Below are 20,011 nucleotides of genomic sequence, written 5' to 3' on the forward strand. Positions count from 1 at the left end.
TCTTTCTCCCTCCCTCTGCTCCTCCTTTCACCCTCTTCCTCCATCCAGGAAACGGACATGACTCTCCTTGATAAGGCACTTTCTCTGTTTCCCTCATTCACTCAACAAGTGAGGAAATGGATACACAAAATGGCCACCTAAGGTGCAACAAAAGTGAGCATACAAATGTGATGGCATGGCACGGGAATCTTTGGTAGTAAATCATTTTCTCTATTCGCGTTCATGTTGCTTTTAATTCACCAAAGAGGGACTTGAAATCAAAATGAAGGCGAGCGTACAAGACAGATAAACAGGGACCACAACAGAGAACAGAGGTAGTGAGAAAACAAAGCAACCCCCACCACACCCGCACCACAAAGTCAGCAGGGCACGTTGCTGAGGCAGCCTAATGAGCTGCACTAATTAAAATCACTTATTGACAGCAAGCGAGGGTGATTACCTCCACCCTGCACTCTTTGCCATCATAAGAGACACTGTCAAAACAAATTACCCCCCAGCAGCCACACAGATCCCTTCGCTAGCAACCATTCAGCTCATCAGGGGAAGCAGTGTATCTGCTGGAACTTGTGTGTGTGTGTGTGTGTGTGTAGAGTTACGACCAGTGTTACCATGTCAGGGATATGAGTATTTATTTATAACCATGTGTGTGCTTTTCAATCCAGCTTTGTCGCGATAACGATGCAAAACAAGTTTATTGTGTCTTTTTTTTTTTCTCCACACTGCAATAAATCTTCAAGTAGGGTAATATGTCCGCCCGCCTCTAATAATCCAACCTCCTCCTTCACCTTCCTAACAATAACAGGGACAACTAAGGGCTCTCTGTTTACCTCTCGCTGATGTCATCACAAACACTCACTCAACCAGGGATGGGAGATGGGAGAAAGACGAAGGGAGGTGGCAGGAATCATGCATTATTCAGAGCGCTCCGTCGACTCCACCGGGCTTATTGATAAACAAAGGAGATGCACAGGAGAGGATCAGTCGATTAACCCATTTATCCTGAAGCCTCTCGCTCCTTTTCTGTCTCCAACCCTCCCTTTTCCCCTCTTCTTGTTTTGTCCACTGCCACCAGCATACACCCACAACAACCAGCTCCACCCCCCCACCCTGCATCGCCTCAACCTCCTTGTTGGTGATAAGTGCTTGACAGAAAACACTCAAGAATGGTGGAGTTGGGGGGGGGGTATGAGCAGCAGCCAGCTCCTTGATAAACAGAACACACCTAGTTAGCACGCACACAGACACACACACACACACACATACATATATATATATATATATAGCACATACCCACAAAAAACGCCTGATGAATTGTGCAGTGTGCTGCCGTTCCAACTGGGCTACCCTCCCACTGATGCCATTAACCTTCCAGATCTGAGGGCCACGAAGCCTCCGCCCCACCTCTCTCTGTCTCTCTTTCTCCCTCACTGACAGACTCCCACTCTCATACATCATATCACACGGCTAATGACACAAGGGCCATCGTTCACATCACATCACCGGGGTGGTGAGGCAGACAGAGAAGGGGGCAGCAATAAAAAGACATAAGGGCACTGGGAGGAGGTGAAAAAGGAGAATTGCGGAGGCAAAGGTGACTGAGGGGAACACAAAAGGCAGGACAGAATCAGAGAAAAGGGAAATTTAAGTGTAGAAAGATAAAAGAGAGCAATAGAAGTCAAAAGAATAAAAGATTATGGTGATTTCAGTTAAAAGGAAAATATGCTGATTTCACATAGCTGACTAAATGATCTTTAGCTGAACAGATTTGTCTTGAAGTCTTTAAAGCTTTTACAGGTTTAATCTGACTTTTATAGCGGGGTAATGTCTTGTATTTAAGGACACTGGTGTCTACAGTGTGTATCAACAGCAGACGTGGGATCAGCAAATGCCTTAAACCTCACCACAACCACACACACCAACCAGCCAATTACAGCAGACCAGACAGAATGAGCATTTCTGTCAGCACTCATTCTGTAGACACACCTAAACGATGATGATCTATTTGCCATTTTGTGATACAATGGTTTGTTTGATGGATCTATAGAACAAGGGCTGCAACTAACGATTAGTCATTAGAAATTAATCTGTCCTTTACATTTTCAATTAACCAAATTATTAATCTAGTCTGTAAAATGTCAGAAAATAGTGAATCCCAATTTCCAAGAGCTCAAGATGACATCTTCAAATGTTTGTTTTGTCCGACTTAGTGGAAAAACTCAAAAATACACAATTTACAATAGTATAAAACAGGAAAAAAAACAGCAAATCTTCACATTTGAGAAGCTGGAAACTGAATATTTAGCCTTTTTGTATGAAAAATGACTAACGATTCTTGATGATCTAAAGGCGTTGCAAGATATTAAGATGTTAAGAACCACGACAGATGAAAAAAACCAACTAAGCATCAAGTGTCTTGCTTGAGGACACTTCAACAGGGTGTATTCTTGGTGCTGCGGGGGCTTTAAGCTAACCAAGTCTTGAGGTTGACGGATGGTTTTCAGAAACACTACACCACCCTGCCAACCAAACCTCTGCACATAGCAGGTGGAAGCGAACCAACAACCAGCACAACACTTAAAAAGAACTGCAAACCAAAACAAAGATTTCTGCGCTAAAGCTTATTTGGAAGCAAGATGTGAGACGTGGACATTATCTATAAGGCTGAGGTGTCATTTTCACATATCTGCTGCTACTTTCGTCTATATTGTCATTTTACTGAAATAGCTCAAAAATAACTGCAGATATTTTTGACCTATTCTTCTGTAGTAGTCTTTCCACCGCAGCAGCATGATGCCCGGTGCTGGGTGGCAGCTGAACTAATGAGCTTTTAGTGCGGCTGGCACTGGGGAGGCCGACTCCTGACATGTGCGTTCATATACACACACACACAATAGCGCAGTGCACAAACACACACACACACTCACAAGGACAAACCACACAAAAACACATCCTCTCAAGACTGTCTGCCAAATACTTCACTTTAATCTTATCAAACCATCCCCATCAGGCAGCCTGCCCTTCGTGTTGTTTAGCCTGTCAGCATTTTCAATCGCTAGGGCAACAAAAACCAACATTGTTTTGGCTTTACACAGACTATCCCGGATATGGTTACATACCTGTTTGTGCATCTCAATGTTGAGCCCATAGGACATCTCATAGTACTGAAAAAAAGAGGAGAAGGGAAAGCATTAATACATAATAAAGGTGGCTAAAACCAAGACAAGATCCCTGATATTGGTTCTTCAAAATAGGATTTCAAAGAAACTTTTTACTTTTCTCTACTGAGGAACGGAGAGTTTTTGTTGTAGTTTTGTTGTGTAAAAGGTGATTGACTGGTATGAAGGTTTTGTCCGACCTCAAGTCTTCCTAAGTACCCAAACATTAACAGATAAGATGAATGTATGTTGCACCTCAGACAAGAGCCATTAAAAAACACACTGAAATTAACCAAAGAGGCTGAAAACTTCATGTACTTTTTGTGATCACAGCAGACAGACGATTGGCTTCTGTTCCCATTAACTTCTACTGGGCACTGCCAGTCTACTGTTAAGCACAAACACTGTCTGTGGCTTCAAAGAGAAAGCCAACACTGTTATTGAAAACAGCATTATCTGCTGTTGACTAACAAAAGCTTGTGAGTCCACAGACGGATACAAACTAAAGCCAAGTAGTTTTTCTTGTTCATCTAAGCGCACAGCAAACAGCTTCCATTTATTATAGCTACTCCCACCACCCTGTGGTTCCTCACAGGGAAAATAATATTTAATAAACGTACTGCTGCTGCGTTTGGTTAAAGTCATTCCTTTCATATACAAACAAGATAAGCACACGTACACAAACTAAGAGTGAGGCTGTAGTTAAATCAGTTATCAAATAAAGATTGTTCTTTTTCCATTCGCACAATGAAGCCTCTCCTGTATTAGAAAGAACCTTTGAGTTGGGATGTTGTTGCAGAGGCACATATTTCTTTTTCTCTCTCTTTGATTAGGGAGCTCTGAAGTGAATGTGGTATGATTTAATTGCATATATATTTAATCCCTTTGCAGCACTTTGATAAGAATCAAGGATCTATCTCGGTTCTAGTGTGGTTTCTGTATTTCCAACAACATAGTTGGGCTGAGTTTAATATACTTGGTTACTGACTTGTAATGGAATTATATTGTTATGATATTAGAACTATTATTTTCATCAATTATTTACAGAAAATACTGAAAAGGAGTCCAATGTAACATCTTCTAATTACTCGTTTTGTCTAACTAACAGTCCAAAATCCAAAGATATTCAGTTTAGGGTCATAGAATACAAAGAAAAATGGCAAATATTCACATTTGAGAAACTGAAACTAGCAAATATTTGGCATTTTTGACTGAAAAAAGTACTTAAAATATTAATCGATTATCAAAAAAGTTGCTGATTAATTATCCAAACTAGCCAGTTTTTTGTTTTACACATGTACAGGGTTTTGTCTGACGTAAAAGCTGAACAGTGGAAGTCATGTAGTCTATTGCACTGCACATTAATTTGATTATTTTATGAGATTTTTAATATATTTTCAGTCTCGGTAGGCAGTCTATGGTTGAGGGAAAACACATAAAGTCCCCCATATATCAGAAAGTCCTGGGTGTGTCAAAAATGTCTGAATGACCCTGCGGTTCACCTCGAGAGAGTTAAGAAGAAGAAAAAAAACATAGGAAACCCTCTGATTCATGCACAAAGCCAGCAGACCAGTCATTAACCCCCAGTGGGTCATGTTGGGTGTGTTAGGGTGAGGGGGGTGGAGGGTCATAAAGAGGACCCCAGAGCTTTAGAGGGGGGTCGTCACACCCCACAATCAATAGTTGGACATTTGACCCCTGCTAGAGTTTCAACTACTGGCCCCTCCGCAAACCCCCACCCCTGCACCTTCTTATCCAATGAAAACACAGGCGTGAGTCAACAATTTCAAGCAGGGAGGAATGCTAACACGGCCTTTGCAAAACACAGGGGCCGCACCACCTGTGACTGTTCACCTGAGGCTAAAGGGAGGATACTGCATTAAATCAAATCCACAGCTTAACAATGACTCCTCTTACCATGACGTAGTGACGCTGCATCTCTGTCTTTTCATTGGCCAGTTTGTCGTACTCCACTTTAAGACTTTCAGGAAGAAAAAAGGCAAATTAAAATCATGCTTAAATAAAGATTTTATACATGTTATATGTTGAATTCAGCAAAGAACGTCTTGTTCCGAGTGTTGTCACATTTAGAAAATTCATACCACATATTTTGGTGTATTGTATCATTGTAGACTTTGCGCATGAAAGCCACAAAAATGGAACAAAACAGAGGCAGCTTCCCCTTCCTATTCTTTCCAGGAAGCCAGCGCTGTTTACAGTAGACTAGTCATTACCTGTGGTACTGGGCCTGCAGGAACTGAAATTCGTCTTTGATCCTGTCGCAAGACTCTGCCACAGTGAACTTGAAGCCGGGCTGCCCTGGCTGGTGAGGTGCCTGAAAAATGTACGATCGGAGATACGACAGGTGTAAATAACACAATCACAGCCCAGATAATAGTCTCATCTCTTGCCTCCTCCTCCTCTTTCTCAGTAAACTGTTTTTTTCCCCCCCTCTTGATGGTTTGTCCTCACATTTCCCTTGAGCCCTGACTGGTGGAGGAAAGAGCCGCTTTCACTCTGTGCAATGACAGAGGCGGGTCACTTCATCCGTCCTCAAAGTTATGTTACATGGTAGGCAGGGGATGATGAGAGAGGGATAAAAAAAACAAAATCATACACACACAGCTGTGAGATTTCAATGCATGCTGCGCAAAAAAAGGACAATTAACCTTCTTGGCGCTTTAAAAATGCAACTATATCAAAATGCACTAAGGAATTAAGTCAGTTTACAGCAGGATGCTTATGATCTGCTTCCCTGAGTTGTACCAAAAGCTCTGATCTTGTTGCCAATAAACACGGCTCTCACACAGTGTCTCTCCTGCCAGAGTGAAGCAGCACCAATGCAGACCATAAATAGTAAGGTGTGGATCAGCAGCTCCACTCTGACGATCTAATTAGGCTACTTTGAAGGGCGGTGCATTTGCATCAATTTACAAATAGTGACAAACACAAGCGACTTACCGGATGCCGGCCTTGTGGATACATGTCGAGTCCTTAACACGAGGGAATTCGGTGTGTTTTTCCTTCCTTTTTCTTTTTCAGTTAATCCCAGTGAGTGAAGGTGCGGTAAATCACCGCCACCCCCTCCCCTGTACACGCAGGATGGCGGCGGACAAAGCCCTGTTCGCGGCTGCGAGGAGCACACTCAGACCCCGACCATTGGATCTATCACCTCGTCGGCCTTTTTCCTTTGTACCTAAAAACAAACAGAAAAACGGGGCACAACTGAGGAGCTGAATCACTTTCTCAGCAAGCACCTTGGTTGTAAAATCGACATGAATTTAAAGCTTTGTGAACTTGCTGATCTACAATCTGATCCCTGAAAATGTTTTTTTTTTTCTTTCTCCCCCTTATTCAAATATTTCCCCCCTTGTTTGTCAAAAAAAAAAAAAAAAATCTAAATCTGTCGCCTCGATTTGCATTACAGTGAGGGGGGTGGGGGGGGAACAAGCAGCAAAAACGTGTTTGATCCGATGTATCAAATAAATAACAAACTTGATACTTTTGATCAAACCCTCAGCAGCGACATGATGCGTTGTTTTTCTCGTAAATCTAACGAGTTGTCTTCCACAAAGAGGGAGGAAAAAAAAAAAGAACACACACAACGGGGTTGTTTTGGTGGTGGTCCGGGAAGATCAGAAAACAAGGAGCTGCTGCTTTCAAAGTCGGCTGCCATAAAGCCACCACCACCACCACCACCCGTCTTGTTAGCGGCACTCTTCATGTCGCCCTTTTTACCTTTTGTCTCGACTGATTCCTCCCCTTCTCCTCTCCTCTCCCTCTCGCACAGGTAAAATGTTATTATCCAGACACAAAGCGTAATATCCTTTGACTTGTAACCGTCAACACGGAAGGATAGAGTCGAAAAATGTCAACAGCCGTTTCTTTTTTTCCCCCACTTTGCCCCTTGAGAGTCCTTTAAAAAAAAAAAAAAAAAAACCCCGGTGATCCCGCGGCAGAGAGCGTCTCTCCGTCCCGGTCGGACGTTGGAAACCCCTCGATTGGGACGAGTTGTTGACCGCGAACAACTTCAAAGAAAGCCTATGTTAGATCCAGTAGTAGTACGCGAATCTTCCAGTAAGTCCAAAGATATTTTTTTGGCGAGAAAAGCGGGTTAATTTTATGAAAATGTCGGCCGTTGTGAAATATACCACTAGCTTGCTGTTGGGTATGCCCAGTTCCTCCGCCGCGCGCTGTACCACACACAGACTGTGCACTGACACGAGGACCCGACTGCAGAGAGAGGGTCCTGCACTAACCAATCGGGTGCTCCGATGGAGTTTAGCGACGTCGGCCAATCACGGCGCGGTATCCCCACGTGGGCACCCCCCAGTAGTATGTCGTCCTGATTGGCCGGCGATATGTGACCTCACATGTTCGCCATTTTGGATTTGAAGTGACATTCAGTGCGTTCAACAACTTGTTCAAAACAAAGGTAATAATTTATATGTCCCTGAATTTCAGCCGGTGGTTCCGCGTTTCAGATTATTATTATATGAATACGAGTTGTATCATTAAAAATATGCTGATTTAAAAACACTATTCTGGTGTAAACAGGGAAAATAAACCCACTAGCCAGAGCCTGAATTTATCATTTTAATAAAAGCAATAGGTTGTAAATGTGATATGTGCTTCACATATAAGCAATTATAAATGAAGCTTGTCTTATACGGAGCAGTAGTTAAATGTTTTGAAACAGAAATATCACACTTTCTCTCAAGTCAATGCCAAGAAAAAGAAATAAACCCTACTAGTATTCCAAGAATAAATAAGAGCTCATAGAAAATCATTCAAGAAGACGCGAAAAATGTGAATACCGCTTAATCTACAGCGGAGTGTCCTTTGAGTGACTTGAATTGATCGACCTATTTCTAACGAGACCTCAAGCATCTACAAGCTTTCCTATCAGCAGCACCAGGTAGGCTGCAACACGTCTGCGCTTGAGGATATCAGCCTATCACGTGTTGCTCACTATGCCCGTCCCCACGTGGGTGCACTTCCCTCTTCTACCCCCACCCCTTCGCTGCCTGTTATCCAATGGTGTCGGAGCTGTCCTCCTTCGCGGCTTCTAATTGGTCCAGCGGAGGAGAAGCTGTCAGTCAGGAGCCCGGGCTGTCAATTAAACCCACGTTGGGTGCGGCGCTGACAAATGCCTGTGCTACTCTCCCTCCTGCCTGCGAATAGAGCCCGGAATGGCTGCTTAATTAGCTTCGAATGGCTTTTCCTTTCAGCTCAAACAATCTGTCACTACCATGTGGTAAAAAGAGCCTTGCATAAAACAAAAGCAGGAAAAAAAAAAGCCAGTAAGGGGCTAAATATCAGTTTGATCCCCCCCCCCCCCTCTCTCTCCCCCCCTCTTCCAACCCCTCCTCCATAAAAACATTTGCTGCAAAACAAAGCTTTTACCTCGCTCAAACATTGGCTCGTTTCACTCATCCGGTTCTCTCCTTATTTTCATCTAAAATTGTATTTATTTGTTTATCTGGGTGTCCATTTAGTCCCATCACATTTAAATTTAAGGCTGGTGGTTTTTTGTATTCCCTGAAACAAGTAGTTCAGGTTTGGCTAGCCTTTATGACATGTATCAGTTCAATGATTTATTAGGATGTTGTTAAATGTAGAGGCCAGCAGTTTAACTGTCTTAACGTAAAGGATTATTTTACTAGAACATTTTTTTAAACGTTTTAAGTAATTGTAGCTCTATCTGAAAATGATTTAAAAAGCAAAATCTTTAGATAGTTATTCAAATCAAGAGGAAATCCCCACAACTTCAAGTCTGTGAAGCATTTGATGCAAAAATGTTGAATAGTATATATAGAATATTTGTCTGTAACACAATTGAGAGCAGCTGATTCATATTAGTGAATAATACTTCACACTTCCTGAGCTACACTCATCATTGTCTAAATTAAGTTTCCTCCTGGGAAATGCATCTCAATCTTACTTATTTCTCTTCTTGTATTTGTTTTAATGTAAGTATCATTCAAAGTATTTCTAAAATGCCAATAGAACTACTTAGTTTATGTACATCTCAGGCACAAAACTCTATTTTATTCAGGGTTATATTATTTGTAGCATAACAGGTAGCTCAAATGTCTAGAAGTGTACCACATTTTGAACAAAACTGTAGCTAGCATACTGCATTAGCGACAAGTGTATCCCTCCTGCAGATGAGATAATAATTCATGTAATGATAGCATGTCAGTAAGCTACACACTCACTGGGAGACTTAAAAGACGTTTTTTTTTTTTACATAAAAGTTCTCAAATTGATAAATTATCTTGGTTGTCTTAGTTGTAATCATGATAGTTGGAGTAGGAACTGACTTTAAACAGTACAAACAACAAATTAACTTTTTCCACTTCTCAAAATCCAAGCTTCCTGAGGAAATCATAGCAGTCAGCTGCTAGTAACATTGATTGGCACTGATAACATTGTGTTGTTGACGTCAACATGCTGACTCCCCAAACAAATGTAAATGGCCTATACTATCTATATTACATGAAAAACATGCTTACAAATGACCATTTCTTTTAGTTTTAATCATGGTTGAGTATGTAAGGGGTAAAATTTCATTGTTGTTTCAATGATAAAAAACATCTTGAAAATGAAGTACCAAAATACACCAGAATATTTTAGTTGAAATGTCCTTTCCTACCTGTGATGCACCTGTATTTCTATAATATTGTAGTGGGACATAACACAGGAAGTGCAGTATGACATAGAGAGCCTTTACAGATGAAACAGTCTGACGCAGCCTTGCCAAAATGTGGTATTATATAGTACAAGAAAGGTTGCACAAAAGTTAATTACATAGTCAGAGCTACAGTATGGTGATGTGTTCCAATCTTTAATATACTTGATATATTTTAATAAAAAGTATGGAAATTCATTATGAAGTTATGGAAATTTTTCTAATTATCAACTTGTGTTTAAGTAACATAAGAGAATATATCTGAAATAATTTCCTTTCTGCCTCTACGGTGTTTGACCTTTGACCTTGAACACACCCACTGTGTGAGTTCTGGCTGTTATGTGTAAGAAAAACAGACCAAGACAAGAACAGATACGTGAATTCAGATTATAGGAGGATTTTAGCCTCTTAACATTGCATAACAGCCTCTGTTGTCTGGAGCAGGTTTTGTTTCACACAGTATCAGTGGTTCGTTGTATCTCACGGGCTCTTTTTCTTTCTCTTTCTGTTTGTTTGTGTGCGTTTCCACCACTCACTCCAGTTTCCTCCCACATTCCAAAGACATGCAAGCCAGGTGTATTAGACACTAAATTGCCTGTAGGTATGAATGTTAATGTGTCTCTATCTGAGCTCAAAGTAGCATGGCAACTTGCTCTCTACACACCATGTTCTGGTATAAATTTCCTGCAGCTCTTGAAATGATTAAATGTCTATGTGTGCTTATGTGTAATGAATGGTTTCAGGGTGTCAAATACACATGAAACCACTATTTTTTTGTAAAGTTTGTCTGACTCAAGTGCCCAACAAGAGTGGCAACGCTAAAAAACCTCTTCCTTCACCTCAAATATGAGATGTTGCCAAGTATAATGAGGGAGCAAATTACTAAATATTTTATGATCACTTGTAAGTCACTTGCCAAAGAACTCTTCTAACCTGCTTATTTCCATTTCACTATACTTAAAAGTGACACTGAGATGGTTTAGGGAAGTTCGTCTCATCTTTATACAATATTTACTTCAGCTTTATATACTATGTACTTCCCCATGTAGCTCTTATTGCTTATACAGTTTTCACTCATGTGTATTTGGACTTTCCTTCAACACAAATAATTTGGGCATTGATATATTGACACACAAATCCAGTATTTGCAGCAACACAATATGATTCTACTTGACCCGATAAGACTAAATATCAGAGACTGTCCTTCCAAGAAAAACGACACATTAGGTTGTCATGTCAGTCGCCCAAAATGACGTATACTTATGTTTAAGTGACAGATACCATCTAGTAGCTGTAGTACTTATAACCCGGAGCACTGGCGCGGTTCAGATGACGTCTATGTATATTAACAAACAGGAGGTGGAGGGGTGGATGGTGGTTAATATGCCACAGGAGGCCACTGTTTGTTTCCTGGCTTCCAACCATAAGTCGGGACAGTTTTTAAAAAAAATGTAACTACGATCGTCCCCTAACCTTAACCCTGTGGTTATTATTGTAGCCATGACGACGACAGTTGTGCCTCAACCTAACCAGACTTTAACCACAGTGTCGTCACATCATAAAACATTATTATTTTTCAGCAATAATATGTAATGGTTTAGGAAAGCACAGGCAAGTGATGTCCTGCCAATTATTGCCGATAGGGGCGCTAGATTAGAAAACGCTAAAACAATGTTTTTGGTTTAATTTTGGTTTGGTTCAATTTGGAGAACTAATTGTAAATATTGTTTGGATCAGGCCACATTCAGATCCCAGGTCAGATTTCAGTTACTAGGAACAGAGAGGATGTGCGATGACATGAACTTTGTAGTTGACACACACAGATGTTGAGTTTTAACTTTTAGAAGCTGATTTTCACAGCAGTTTTCACTCCATCCAAAACCAACCGCTAGCATATCTACATCATCCTCTATTCATCATATCTGTACTCAAGCGAGCAGGTTCTGTTGATTTATGCAGAATTGTTGGTCAGTCGTGCTGATATTTGTCCGTTTGCTCTGCGCTGAGGATCCTGGGATTGCTATGTGTATGTCCAGTGTAAGGATGTGGGTTATCTGGGAACTGGCAAACACAGTAGCGGTCTCCACGGGCCTGAGACTCTGATTCAAGAACCACATACAAACAGACATTATCATACAGCTTCATCTCACACATTGAGCACTGTGGATATGTCACACACTCGCGCACAAACACACACAAACACACACATACATACACACACACAGATCCACTTTTCATCCCACTCAATGGAGAGTGGCCTAGATTAGGCAGCAACAAAGGAGTGGGCTTCACCTCAGGGATAAGGGGGGCCATTCCACCCTTGTAGACCTCTGCACTGTTTATTTGCACTGGAAACCCAGACGCTGTGAAACTCCCACTCTGAGGCACTACACAAATATTGGAGCTATTTGCAGAGGTGGTTTTAATTCTTTACAGAGCAATGATTGGCTCTTTTCACTCCCATCTCTGCAAGAGCTTGGCCAATGGATTCCTTCGGCCTCTTATGCTTCCCCCACACCAGCTCACACTTGCCCCAAAATAAATATAACTGATGTATATTTTCAATGGCTTTAGTGGCCACTAAAGACTCAAATCCCATTTATTCTGCTCATGGTATCACATTCTCTGCTCAAACAAATTCTCAGTACCAAAACCACAGCTTCTATAGTGAACCGGCGCTGGTCCCAGCCTCTGCTGTCGACACTGATCTTGATACTTCCTGAGAAGAGAGAGCATGCTCACTCGCCTTTCGGAGGCCTGCAGTGTGAAAACAAGGAGGGGCTGTGCACAGCAATAAAGCAGCTCTTGAGATATTTGGCGTAGTATGTGAGAAGGTTATAAATGAAGAGCGATTGCAAACAGCGTAACATTGATTAGTGCTTTTCTCTTCTTGTGCAAGCACTCTCACCTTTGTGAAGTTGTTTGATTATCAGCATCCATCAGATGAATTACTTCATGCATTCAGCCGTCCTCTCTTTCAACCATCCCAGTCACTTTTCCTTGGAGGAGTGCAAAATTGGGATGGTCACAGCAGTATCGTGAAGCACCCACTGACTCGGGATTATTGACGTGCTTTTACAGGCGGGTTCAGGCCATGAAAGGAGACATTCCTCGCCACAATGGACCCAGTGTGTGTCGCGGGGGCTGCAGACATGAATAGGGCCCCTAAAAGTGTATCACTGTGACTCGTCAGCCTGTAATCAATGCAAACAAGATGAAAGAGCCTTATCAAAAGAGACAAACACAGACATGAGCAGTGTCTGAACAAAAAAAGGTGAGGGCTTTTTTTTTTTTTTGGCTAAAGTCCATGCATTTGTTTGTCCTGTTGGTTGGTGTGTACATACTGTATATATGTGTGTGAATTCATACACACATTCAGCAGCTGAGCACATGGAGTCTTTTCTCTGATGTTCATCATGCCTCTGAACAGTAGCATGGTCAAAGCCACTGGGATGCTTAACTGGCATGATATACCAGCAGAAAACAGGAGCGAGAACATTCTCCAAATAGTATTTCATTCATTAACAGAGTACGCTGAGTTACACAGAGCAGAATTTAAAATAGCGAGTGGAGGATCCTGAGGAATTTTACTTGTTTTTAAATCCTATCTGGTGATTTGCTGTAATCCCTCCTTGAAAGCGGGCCTCATCTTCTGCACAGAAAAAAACAGCGCTGTCTATCAGAGCAATCCGTTAAAGGTACTAAAAGTAAACAAGATTGAAGAAGTGAGAAAAGACAGGACGCTCCTCAAAGTGCCTTGACAAATTTTCCTTTTGTTCTTGTCTTTTAAGAAGCTTTGAGATGTTAACACTGGGAGCTGAAAGACTTCCTTATTCCAACTTGTGCATTACAAGGTAGAAGATTTTCACATTTATTATCAGATGAAATATAGGTCTAACATCAAAACTAGTATTTTTCAGACAAAGTGGAATCATTAAAAATAGCTTTGCAAGTACTTAAATTAATATAACTATAATAGCGTAAAGAGTGGTTTTTATTGTTTGTAACACAACTGCATTTGAGTTGTTAATTTTGTAGTTAAGTAAAACCAGGTTAGCTGTGGTGTGATTGTATTCCTATGGCCCTATTACCGTGGAATGTACTATTATTATATTGAGTGTTTGTTGTACATGCAGCATCAATTTGAAATGAGTTCACAGTCGTTGATACTGAAAACATGATTGAGCCCCTTTTTTTTCTCCCAGAGTGCCTGACTGAGTATTAATGAATTCAGAATGGCTCTGCCTCCGGTGCTGCCTGTGATTAATAAGCTCATTTAGTCAGCACTTATTGTGACCAGGTCTACAGGCCAGCCCAGTGTAAGGCTCTTTAGTGGGCTGGTGTTATTTTTTGTGATTATGGTCCAAGTGGCTGCTGTAAAAAGCGGGTCAGCAAAATGACCTTATCCTGTCCTTCAGCTGGAGAGTGAAAGGGAACCTAGTGACGACGGCGAGTCCCACTTTGCCTCTACCAAATGAATGATAACATACCCAGGGAGGTGCTAAGTGCCCCTTCCCCTACTGCTCTTGCTACCAACGAATAAAAGGATACTGCCTGGCTTAGCTGGAGAAGAGACGACTACCAGATAGTTTATATTTTATGGCTTGGCAGAACATGCATAACGTCTAAGAATAGGTTGTTTTAAATGTCAATATAGCCGGTCGTAAAACACAGCTGGTGTGATTCCACTGTATTTATATATTTAACTTTGTAATCATAAAGTAATGAACAGCGCCTGAATGACTGACTGCCTGGTTAACAGGTAGCTTTTATAGACCGGGATGAAATTTTGATTTCATACGTGTTCAGTTATCCGACACAAACACAAATAGAAAAATATGTAAATGAGAACAGTTAATCGTGAGATCAGCTTAAAACACTCTGATCACAGACAGCAGGAGGGGACTGAACAGAGATTTGACCAACTGAGACTCAGCAGATTAAAAAGACAGTTTATAGTTTTCACGTTCTAGTGGCCGCAAGGACCTATGCAGACACTCAATGTAGCATAAACAGGACCTTGTGTGCATCTGCTTCCGTTTGTGGACTGGTTCGGTATATTCATGTGTCCTAGTCCTCACCAGATGTTGCTTGTGATGCAGTTTTGTTGTTTGATGACCAAAATAGGTCAAAGAATTAAAAAAGTATTTTGTTGATTTAAATTGGACAGAGATCTTCACGAAAACAACCTGAAGACTCCAATGCATGACTTTTTTTTTTTTTTTTTTTTTTAAATATGGCTGCTTTACTTTGGACACAGTTATATCTTAGAGTCAACTCATTACTGATAAAATTCTCATATGAACACATCGTTATCTCACCTATCTCCTTAACTCAATAATACATGTAATACATGTCTGTTCATTTGTTATATCTCATAGATTCATTTATTATATCTTACAAAGAGTCAGCTGATTAATGAAAGGTCATTTTTTTTATTTTGGTGACACCGTTTCAAGATTTTTATATCTTGTTGCATTGACTCATGAAATCAAACAAGAAGTAAAATTATTAAAAAAAATAAACAAACAAACCTGTGGCAGGGGCTGAATCTCTGGAAATTGGAGATTGTTCGCTCAACTGCATGCCGTCTTGTTACAACATAAAATTTCTATTAGAAAATAGGAAAAAAGGATCTACCAAGTATGTGAGAGCAGCCTGACATCTTAGTGACATTTCAAATGTCTTCTCCATGTAATGATCTTTTTTTCATCAGTCACTTGGCAGGCTACCAGAGAACTGAGTTCATTATGAAGCTGAGAAAAATATGGTTTCCAAGGGAACAAGCCCCTACATGCAGCCCCTTAGGACTGTAGGCAAGATGAGGTGTTTGCACTCATGTATACTTCAGAAGGAATTGTGTAGCGTTTATGCATGCTTATGGAGAGTATGCAATAGTGTGCATGGCCTTGTGTGTGCTGTTTTTGTGCATGTGGACCCACTCAGCCTTGTGAGATAAATGGAATGAGGTAAATCACCTGGGAGATTGCAGCCAGGCCATCGATTTCACGGGTCATCAGATAACACCGGGGCTTGCTGAGCACATGCCCTTCAGCACTAGGCGAAGGCTATCATTTAGCCAGATCAATAGCTCTAATTACCCTGCTCCACCCATTGCAATAAATTCAGAACCTATCATATTGTCTTCAAAGAACTGGAATGACTGGAATGGGGAAGTATCACTATTGTAATCACACCCAACTTACGGTATTGTTAACAGAAATTTGATTATTTTTGGACATTTGGGGACCTATGGTCAGACATCCACTGCCGCCCCTTAGGGGACTGATCTTGTCATAATACTTTTAATAATTTTATAATACTTTATTTGAAATTTAACTTTAGACTATTCAACTTATGGTCTGTATCATCAACATCATATAGATTGATAAATTATAACATTTACATGAAGACTAGTCCCTGTCTTATCCTAATTTTAATCATATTTGGCATATGATCTGGTTATTCATAATCCTGTGTGATTCTTGCATTATCCAGGTTTCGGATCATCTGTGCATGAGTGTCATTAACTGAGTTAAAAGAAGTGAAGCAATTCAGATATGTTTTATAGCTGAGTAGCTCTGCATTTAGAAAATATAAACTTCTCATTCCCTGTATGTACTGTACTGTATTGTGTTGTATAGTTGCCTATAATATTTTCTATAATATCCATAGAGAGGATCAGTCAGTGTGAATCTGTTGCAGGAAAGTCTAGACAGGATTACTCAGAAACTCCAACTTCAGCATTAACAAAATACTGTTTTCAACCAACAGTAGCAATTTACAAGAGTGTTTACCTGCTAAATTTCACTAAAATAGACACGAAACTTATACACCGCTCACATCATTCATTGTTGCTCTCTGTCATATAATAAATTGAAACTACTGACTGCTGTTTTCATATTTTTTGTGGCTCAGTGGGTCACTCACTCACTGCTCCGAGCGGTCAGTGTTGTTGTAACTCAGCACAGTGAGGCGTTTTAGACAGCTGCCATTTCAAAAGCTAACATCTGTATTAATAGCCAATGCCTGTTCATTCATTTTAATAACAGATCATTGTTAATCATTACATTATTTCATATTGTTTAACTTTCTGAATACATAACCAGAGTTTTGGACACACCTAAAATATTATCCGCACCCTGGTTATGAGTCTTGTCTAGGATTGTGTCACGATAATTGCATTGAACATGAGTAACCTGGTTATACGTACATGATTCTTACACAGCAGCATGAGTAAATTAACCACAGGGTCCCAAAGTAAGCAGCAGCATTTCGGGGCTTCTTGTTGAGAAAAGATTTGATTTTGTCATAACCAATCACTAGTGATAGACATATCCAGCCACTCTGATATTAATTTTAAATCGATATAGAGGTTGCATTAGCCAGCGTAAATGTTAGCTCAAGTTAGAGAATGGAGGAAGCTACTAAGAACAGAGATGATAATTGATATAAACTTGTATAGAAAAATAAAACACATGGCAGACTAGAGGATTCCCACAAAACGAAATAAGAGTTCCCTCTACTGAGTCCAGTGTTTTACTGTAACAGGCTGCCAACTTTAGTCCCGCACAAATGCTCTGATTGGCTCAGTTGTTTTTTTTCTGACAGCCAGTCTTTAGAGGAATACCAGACCTTTGAATCACTTTGAAATATGTGCTGTGATTCAGAGGTCTGGAACCAGGCTGAGATTCAGTCTGTATATTTGTTAATGTGAGAATGAGAGCTAGCAGCCTCTCACACCTATTAAGGAAGCACCGCAGCATGTTTCTAAGGTCTTATCAATCAAAGCAACAGCGGTTTTAAAGATGTTGCGTGGGTTACAAAATAAAACAGAAAGTTACTGTGAGATAAATACACTGATCACGAAAACAAGGACTGTCAGTTGCTAACGTGTTTTTTTTGTTTTCTGAGACACTTCACCGGATTCGAAACAAAAGTGCTCATGCAGTGTAAAAGGAAGCATGGGACTTTGTGATGGAGTTTCCCCTTCACTCGCTGGTCTAGTTAGATTTCCTCTCAGCACCACTTCTGCTTGATGTGTCATTAACTTAGCACACAACACGCACACACACACGGGCAAACAACGTCTCGTGTTAATATCTTCAAGCCGTCCACTTAAAAGCAATGCTGTTGTCAGTGTTATGCCCTCCCTCCTTCTGTCCCTCACCTCTAACATGCTGAGTGCTGCCCTCCTGCTATCTGGTTTCTCCACACTCAGAGCTCTGCAGTGGTCCACTTATCACTGGGGCTGGCAAGTTGCCCACTGCCCATCACTTTCCGTCTTTCGGCTCTCGCTTGGATGAAGAGAGCGGCTCTGTCACTCATGTGGTGGCAACTCTAATGTGTTCAACAGCCCAGAATTATCATGAGACAGTAGTGTGGATTTGTATGTTCATGCATGCATACATGTGCATGTTTGGGCTTCTTTAGTAAAGCCAGCAAGTACAAGGTGATATTACTTGTCATGTTTTAAAAGAAGACATAAAATTGATCAATTTTTAATTAATTCCAGGCTCCCTATTGTCTCAAAGAAGTGTGTGTTTGTTTTCACCCACAGTCATGTCTGTTTATATCTCTGTGTGTATATGTGTGTGTGTGTTCATCAAAGGTCTATCAAACCGTGCTGCCTCCATGCTGGCAGGACATCGCAATGCAGGCACATTTCCAAACACATCCAAACATGCCCAGCAGCGGGCCTCAGGGCCAGTGTAGCTGTTTAGCCCATAATAGTGACTGATTAGAATACCAGTGGTGAGAACTGAACCCAAAGCAGTTGTTGACAAGGGATATTAAGCAAAGTGGGGAGTCCAGCCGTGGGGATTTGATGATGCCACCAGGGAAACATGTGCTGGCCCACACAGTGGTTCTCTTTAACACCATAGCATCCAAACAGCTGATAACTCTATCCAGGGTCTAAAGAAGGGTTAGACCGCTTCACCCCACAGCCTTACAAGAGGAAACTGAAAACTAAATGATTAAGCTCCATGACAGAGCGGACTTGTGTCACCACTCTTCCATGGTTACAGTTTTTTTTCCATTGTTTTCTTGGCTGTTTGTCATCTTTCCTCTGGTTACTCTCACTACAAACACCACAACACTATGAGATGACTAGGAAGCGCCGATCCTAAATGCAAAATTTTATGTTACTGCTTAATTATACTTAATAATATCTTACTAATCAAGTTCCTTAGTGTTTAATAGAGGAAACACTTAAATCCACATTTATTATTTATTTATCGTTTATGTCAAAATGTATTTTTCTTTGTCTTCTCTGGCACTGCAGGTCCAATCCCTCAGTGAATTGACAAACTTCCACTGATCTTATTAGTACATCAGGAACTGAAGGATGCAGCAGTTCAACCCTTTGTAAACTCGTACCAACTCGATGGATTTTAAACTCAACAAACAAAACTAAATTATTTTCAAATGTCCATTGAGCCCTACCAGACTAAATAGTGCAGATAGTGCAGCATAGTGTTTTAAAAGAAGGATAAATACCCTTGTGCACTTTCTTGCTGAGAGTTACACGAGAAAATCAATATCAATATACACTAAATGTGAAGCTGCCACCAACAGGCAGTTAAGACTAAACAGCTGGAAACTCCTGACTGATTACCTCACGATAGCCACAAGACTCCACATATTAAATAAACATTCATTAAACGTTTGTTTGTGAGCTTTAAAGGTGCTGGTAGGCAAAGTTTTTCCAACCTTGGGACCAAGCCAGTTAAGTTTAGTAACTACTAATTTGCAAGAGCAAATACTTTTTAAAGAAAACATAATGCTTCCAGAATTATGTTTTAATCAACATAATAAGTAAACATTTAATGAACATATGAATATAATGTCTTCAGTTTGTTTTCTCCATAATATCCACCAAAGACAACTAAAAGATGATAAACGTTTTTATAGTTATGTTTAGGCAACTCAATATACTTGGTTGAGGTGACACAAGAAAGGACATGTTAACTTCTTTAATATTTGACCACAACCTTTATCTTTTCATAACCTTAACCAAAGTGTCTGACCACATGGAGGATGCAGGATGCACCTTATGGTCTCCGATGTAAAAGTGCTTTGTGTGCACAAAAAACTATGTACAAGAACGTAATAACACTCTCTGGACTTGAACATTATCCATATAGCAGATAGATTTCCT

The 20,011-nt window shown here is 40.6% G+C and overlaps 1 protein-coding gene across 18 annotated transcripts in view; it reads right to left on the minus strand.

The window, feature by feature from the left end:
- The window catches only part of tle3b (TLE family member 3, transcriptional corepressor b), a 120,277-nt gene that overhangs the window by 25,172 nt on the left and 75,094 nt on the right, over positions 1-20,011 (minus strand). For 12 of the 18 annotated variants that reach the window (XM_067584210.1, XM_067584200.1, XM_067584163.1 and 9 more), the window contains exons 1-5: positions 6,894-7,389; positions 6,117-6,351; positions 5,390-5,490; positions 5,073-5,136; positions 3,117-3,161 (exon numbers count right to left, since the gene is read on the minus strand). In XM_067584210.1, coding sequence (XP_067440311.1) covers positions 3,117-3,161; positions 5,073-5,136; positions 5,390-5,490; positions 6,117-6,140 — 234 coding nt within the window. In that variant the 5' untranslated portion in view covers positions 6,141-6,351; positions 6,894-7,389. Of the gene's footprint in view, positions 1-3,116; positions 3,162-5,072; positions 5,137-5,389; positions 5,491-5,627; positions 6,080-6,116; positions 6,352-6,893; positions 7,391-12,757; positions 13,044-20,011 lie in introns of those variants that run through there. The other 6 variants (XM_067584237.1, XM_067584228.1, XM_067584220.1 and 3 more) reach the window with 4 other exon arrangements.

Source organism: Thunnus thynnus, chromosome 1 (assembly GCF_963924715.1).
Source record: "Thunnus thynnus chromosome 1, fThuThy2.1, whole genome shotgun sequence".
NCBI classification, from domain to species: domain Eukaryota; kingdom Metazoa; phylum Chordata; class Actinopteri; order Scombriformes; family Scombridae; genus Thunnus; species Thunnus thynnus.